Below are 6,439 nucleotides of genomic sequence, written 5' to 3'. Positions count from 1 at the left end.
AAATGTGGCTTCCTCTGTGTCAAGTTCTAAATAAAAAAAATAAGCATTCTCTTGTTTTTAAAAACTCCTCAGGGACGTGGGAGGTAGCTCAGTGTCTTAGGATGCCAGCCTTGCCAGTGTAGGGCCCTGAGGCCAGTCCGCAGTGCTGCGGCTCAAGCAGGATCCAGGCAGCTCTGCTGTGTGTGAGCCCCTGCACAGCACGTGATTTCCGGCAGCCCCTTAGAGAAAGGACTGCGACCTAGTTGTGCACATCATCTGGCGACTACAGCCACCAGAACATGCGTGAGCTAAGGAAGCTCAACCCTTGGTGAGTGGTGGGGTTGAGTGTCCATGCACCACAGCCTAACGTGTAACCCCCAACAAGCACCACAGGTAAACATGTGAGCCTCACAGTCAGGTACGTGTATAAACCTGCTCATCACCACAGCGAAGGGAAGGGGAAGGAAAATAAAATAATCAGGTTGTTTAAAATTTAAAAAATCGTTTGCTTGTTTTTTTTTTTTCTGTTTTGGGTTTTTTTTTTTTTTTTGGCTTCTTGGGTCATACCCAGTGATGCTCAGGGGTTACTCTCGGCTCTGCACTCAGGAATTACTCCTGGTGGTGCTGGGGGGACCATATGGGATGCTGGGAATCAAACTTGGGTCAGCCGCATGCAAGGCAAATGCCCTACCCGCTGTACTTTCTCTCCAGCTCCTAAAATAAAAAAGTGTTAAGCGGCCAGAACCCTTTGACTAGACTTTGTATTTGGCTTGTATGGTTTTACCCAAAGATCTATCGATATTCCAGTGTAGACAGCTTTTGAGGGCTATTCCAAGGGGTGAATGAACAGGGCAGAGGTTCTGTGATCCAGCCACCACATTCCTACACTGGTTCAGGGAGTTGGGTAACAACTCAGGTATCCATGACACATAAGCCCTATGGGACCCTGACAAGGGTAGAAACTTGACACTAGTACATTTCACTCAGGCGACACTTTTTTTAAAAAAAAACAAAACATGTTTATTAAAACAGTGATTTACAAAGTTATTCATAACACATTTCAGGTATACAATGTTCTAACACCAATTATACAGCCAGTGTGACTGGGCCACACCTAGTGGTGCTGAGGGCATACTCCTGGCTCTGTGCTCAGGGATCACTCCTAGTAGGGCTATAAGGACAGTGTGGGGTGCCAGCGACTGAATTTGGCCAATCGTTTGCAAGGCAAGCACCCTGACCACTATACTATCTCTCAGGCCCTTCGTTTTGTCTTTATACTGAACCTTCTAGCTCCAGATAGGTCTATATGTTTCAAATTAACTGTGGGTAATTTTCATAGTCGGTTACTTTTTGAACGCTGTTATTTTCCCCAAACTTCCCATCTTGGCAAAGTGGGCTAAGGGGCATGACTGTTCTCAGTGATGCCCAATCCAGTGGAATAGACCTGACAGAGTCAGTAGTGTTCTGTGGCTACTAGGGCACACCCAGTGGTGCTCAGGAGGCCATGCTGTGCAGGAGGTTGAACTCAGTGCCCTGAGCATGCTGGGCATGTGCACTACCACTTAGGCTCTCTCCTTGGCCCCTGGATGCTTGTTTGTTTTTTAAAAAGAAACTAACTGGGTTATACACCCTTCAGAACTGCAGCTTGAAATGCTTTCTTACATAGGGGCTGCAGCCATAATACAGCAGATAGGGCATTTGCCTTGTAAGCAGCCAACTTGGGTTCGATCTCTGGCATCCCTTATGGTTCTCTGAACGTCACTAGAAGTAATTCCTGAGTGCAGAGCCAGGAGTAATCCCTTAGCATCACCAGATATGACCCAAAAACAAAAGAGATATTTTCTTATCTAAAACATGCTATAATTAGCCCCTCATTAAATTCAAACTATCTCTTAGATTAGTATTTCTCAATCAGGGGATGACCCCCAGGATATTCCAGTGGCCCACAGGTGAAGATTGCATTAATGGGGGGGGGCCATAGCACAAGACTAAGGGATCAATCAGTAGGATTAGGGGGGCAGGATGGAAACAAGGTTGAAATGGGGCCATGGTCTGATGAAGGCTGAGAAACAGTGTCTTTGTTTAATTTTGTGGTACTCTTCCACATCCACCGTTGTTATCTTCCAGTGTATAAGTTTTGAATATTGTTTTGTCAGTAAGAAGCTATTCAACAAATGACTTTTTTTCTCACAACAAACCATGCATGATTTTCAGATACATAGGATGTAAGAATTGCAGGAGATCCTTGAAGTTGAAGAACACGTTCTTTCTCTAGGATTTCCTCAAGGCCATAAAACTAGTGTTTTAATCTTAAGATAGTTTGCCTCCACAATATCTTTCCCTTCTGTTAATTTCAGAATGTGTTCAAGGTAAATAATTGCTTTGTAAAACAGATGGAATAAAGGCTTATTGTCTAAAAGAACTAAATAGAAGTGAGTTCTTGTTATTTTCTGTTTTTTCTTGTTATCTGTTTTGTTGATATCAACACAAGATAACTGGGTAGCATACTTTAATAAAGCATAAGAAAGAATTTGAGAACTGTCAATAAAATTGAACCTAAATCTTATGTCTGTACCCAAGATGTTAATAGCATCATTTTAAATGAAACTGAACATTTAAAGCTAAACAGGGGCCGGAGTGATAGCACAGCGGGTAGGGCATTTGCCTTGCACGCGGCCGACCCGGGTTCGATCCCCGGCATCCCATATGGTCCCCCAAGCACCGCCAGGAGTAGTTCCTGAGTGCAAAGCCAGGACTAACCCCTGAGCATCGCTGGGTGTGACCCAAAAAGCAAAAAAAAAAAAAAAAAAAAAGCTAAACAGATATGACTTCTTAAATAATTTTTTTGTCTTTTATTTTTAACATCAAAACTATCTTTGACTTTGTATTATTGCTTTGTACATACGGAGTCTTTGCTGTAATGGGTTTGTCACACACAAAAAGGTGGGTAACAGTGAAAGGATGTTGTCTTATTCTTCGTAAACAAGTCTTGCTTTTTCTTGAATGATTTTGTTTAAAATCCAGTAGCCAAATGAGGAAACTGAAAAGAAAAGCAGACATTTTTATTACAAGTTAATTTAGATGCTGTGTGTTTTTGTGTGTATGTTTGTTGTTTGGGCCAAACTCAGAGGTACTTGGGGACTACTCCTGGCTCAGTGCTTGGTGGGGTCGGGGAGGGAATGTGATGGTGCTGGAGAGTGAAGTTGAGGCTCCCACATGCATAGCAGATATTTCAACCCTTTGAGCCATTTCCTTGGCCAAACCTTATTGGTTTATGCACATATTGACTCTGACCTGATCTTTTGAAATTTATGTTGGCCAAACTGTTGTCTCATCTTAAAGGCCTTAGAAGTTCTTGCGTAAAGTCTGAATCAGAAGAGCTCTTAGCTCCATCTCATTTCCAGTAGTGTGCTTGACATGGATTTTTGTTTTAACGCCTCCAGTGATGGGGACGCACCACGATATACTTATTCCATTTGGAAGGCAGTTCAATTTGTTAGTAATTTTTATTACATTGCCTACTGGGCCTCGTGATGTTCTTTGATGAATAAGAAAGCCATTTTTCCTTTTCTGTATAATATTTTTGAATGTTTGAAGGTTGATTTTAGATTTCTTTGGGTCTTTTGTAAATTGACTGTGATCCTGAGTTCTATTTCCTCTGACTCTAATTCTCAGAGCTTCCGTTTCACGATCAATGAAATGGAGAGAATACACTCTCCTGGGTTGTTGCAAAGATTCAAAGTATAAAGTGTTAGCATACTGACTGATCCATAGACAGTTGCCCCATAGGCATTAGCTATTCACATTGCCAGTTCTAGAATCCTGTTATCCAAGGCTATTCAGATGCAGTAATGTTGTATGGCAGAGTTGAAGGACTCAGCAGTCTGCTTCTATGAAATGTAATAAGGGGATTCAGTAATGTGTAAAATACATTTTTAGATAGTTTACAAAAACATTCTGGATTAATCAGCCTTGGAAATGTGAATTCTTGCCTCTGTAAACGGCCCTTTGGTTTCTCAAATGCAAACTGTTGTATAAGTGAGTAAATGATTCTATTCAACTCTGAAAAATAGAAGACCAAAAGGAGAAATAACTATCGAGCACACTCACATGTACTGTGTTTTTATTTTATTTTATTTTTTATTTTTGTTTTTGGGTCACACCTGGCGATGCACAGGGGTTACTCCTGGTTCATGCACTCAGGAATTACTCCTGGAAGTGCTCAGGGGACCATATGGGATGCTGGGAATCGAACCCGGGTCGGCTGCATACAAGGCAAATACCCTACCCGCTGTACTATCGCTCCAGCCCCAGTGTGCTGTGTTTTTAGAGCCCAACAGATACCGATTCAAATTCCTCTTCCTCCTGTCCCATTTACTAGCTCTATATTTTAGAGAAGTTGCTGTTCATCTTTAAGATGAAGAGAACATCATATATTGTTGAAAAGCATCTAGCCCAAAATTAGAAATAGGGCTTGCAATAAATGGCAGCTCTGATAACTTAAACAATCTTTTGTGCTTGACTAAATCTCTAGTGCTTAAGTCTCACATTCATGTGGTGGTTTCCATTCTACAGAATATATTTATGGACATAATCACCTCATTTGCTCTTCCAGAAACCCAATGAGGTAGAAGAGAGATCACTATTCACCAGTGAGAGGGGTGAAAGAACTTGCCTACGTGTGCTACCTTGTAGAATGGTAACTAGAACACAGATCTTCTTGTTCTGGGTACACACTCAGTTCACCTGCTGCTGTAGTAGCTATTTTTTTTAATTGCAAAATTATATTTTTGAATATGCCCCAGAAAACTGTGAGCAAATACAAACTTTAAAAAGGGAATCACATTGAAGTATTCAGGGTTTTACTGGTCCAGAGAATTTACATTAATTCAAGAGATGAATAGACATGACAAATAAATCTGTAAAAATCTCAATATCTTCAAACTTCCTTTTTTGTATCTGGGCTCTTACATATAAAATCGATCATGTATATGTGCACTGGTGAAGGGATGGGTGTTTGAGCATTGTATAACTGAGACTTTAACCTGAAAGCTTTGTAACTTTCCACATGGTGAATTAATAAAAGAATTTTTTAAAAAATAAAAAAATAAAATCGATCATGTAAAATTAAACTATAAGTGTGCAATTAGTCACATGATACTTATTATATGCTCGTGGAATGAAAAGAGGGATTAAACCAGTTTCAAGTCCTTTTACTAGATTGCTTCTGTCAAAGGGACAAAAGCATTTGCGCGGCCATGGAGAAGTTGTTGAGCAAAACTCAGTAGTGTTGATGGTTGTCAAGAGTGAAGGATGAGGGGCTGAAGCCATGGCACAGCGGGTAGGGCATTTGCCTTGCACGCGGCCAACCTGGGTTCAATTCCCAGCACTCCACATGGTCCCCTGAGCATCGCCAGGAGTAATTCCTGAGTGCAGAGCCAGGAGTAACCCCTGTGCATCGCCAGGTGTGACCCAAAAAGCAAAAAAACAAAAAAAAATTAAAAATAAGAGTGAAGGATGAGACAGGTGTTACAAAAGGCTGCCTCTCTTGATTTCTGAGTAAACAAAGCCAAAGGAGATTCTGTACCATGGTACTTCATAATAAAATATAGACAGTAAAAACTATTCTATGTGATGGAAAACAGTTTAGTGGTTGCCTAGGGATGGGATGTGGTGAGGTAGTGAGGAGAGCATTTCAAAGAAGCACAAGGAAATGTTTGGTGTGATGTATTTGTTCACTATTTTGTCCATGATGGTAATTTCATGAATGTATAAATATGCTTAAACGTGTAAGATTGTATACTTTATATATGTATGATTCACTGTAATCATTCCTCTGTGAAGCAGTTGGAAGAGGAAAAGGAAGAGGATGAAGAGGAAGGAGAGGGAGGAAAAAAAGAGAAAAGATAGTTTGTTTTGTTTTATCCCTGACGACATTAATGCCAAGGATCATGCTAAGGATGGTTCTCTGTCCCTTTTGCCATCACTGTCTTGGCCTGTTGGGTAGATCCAAGTCTGGTCTCTGCCCTTGGGAAGATCTGATGTTGGACAATAGCCTAACCTCTCTTTGCCCCAGTTTCCCTTTTAAAATTGGCAAAGCTTGCACAGCTAACTGAACATTGACCGGAACATTACCTAAGGTGACACACAGCCCCTAACTCTCATGACTATGAAATTAACATTTTTACCCAGATATTTGTAGTAGATTTCATTCACTCAAAATTCATAACATAACAGGTAGAAATCTTACCTCCCAGAAAGCTTGGTCGTCAAAATACTTAGCCACATGAGGAGCTCTCCATATTTTGAGATTTAAGAGCATACCTGTATAAATTCATTATTAAATGTTAAATATTTAGAGCACAGCACTTGTTACCTCAGAGTTAATAAACATAAATCAAATAATCCTAATGTTAAATAAAATTGTCATAATGTTAATGATGTTATCTCAATAGAAATC

The 6,439-nt window shown here is 40.5% G+C and overlaps 1 protein-coding gene across 2 annotated transcripts in view; it reads right to left on the bottom strand.

Moving 5' to 3' along the window:
- Positions 1-2,551: 2,551 nt before the first annotated feature.
- Positions 2,552-6,439, bottom strand: part of RHCE (Rh blood group CcEe antigens) — a 43,573-nt gene continuing 39,685 nt past the window's right edge. For both annotated transcript variants that reach the window (XM_055139135.1, XM_055139136.1), the window contains 2 exons: positions 6,230-6,303; positions 2,552-3,019 (listed from right to left, as the gene is read on the bottom strand). In XM_055139135.1, coding sequence (XP_054995110.1) covers positions 2,993-3,019; positions 6,230-6,303 — 101 coding nt within the window. In that variant the 3' untranslated portion in view covers positions 2,552-2,992. The remainder of the gene's footprint in view (positions 3,020-6,229; positions 6,304-6,439) is intronic.

Source organism: Sorex araneus, chromosome 5 (genome assembly GCF_027595985.1).
Source record: "Sorex araneus isolate mSorAra2 chromosome 5, mSorAra2.pri, whole genome shotgun sequence".
In the NCBI taxonomy this organism is placed as follows: Eukaryota; Metazoa; Chordata; class Mammalia; order Eulipotyphla; family Soricidae; genus Sorex; species Sorex araneus.
This window is presented reverse-complemented; position numbering and strand designations above follow the sequence as displayed.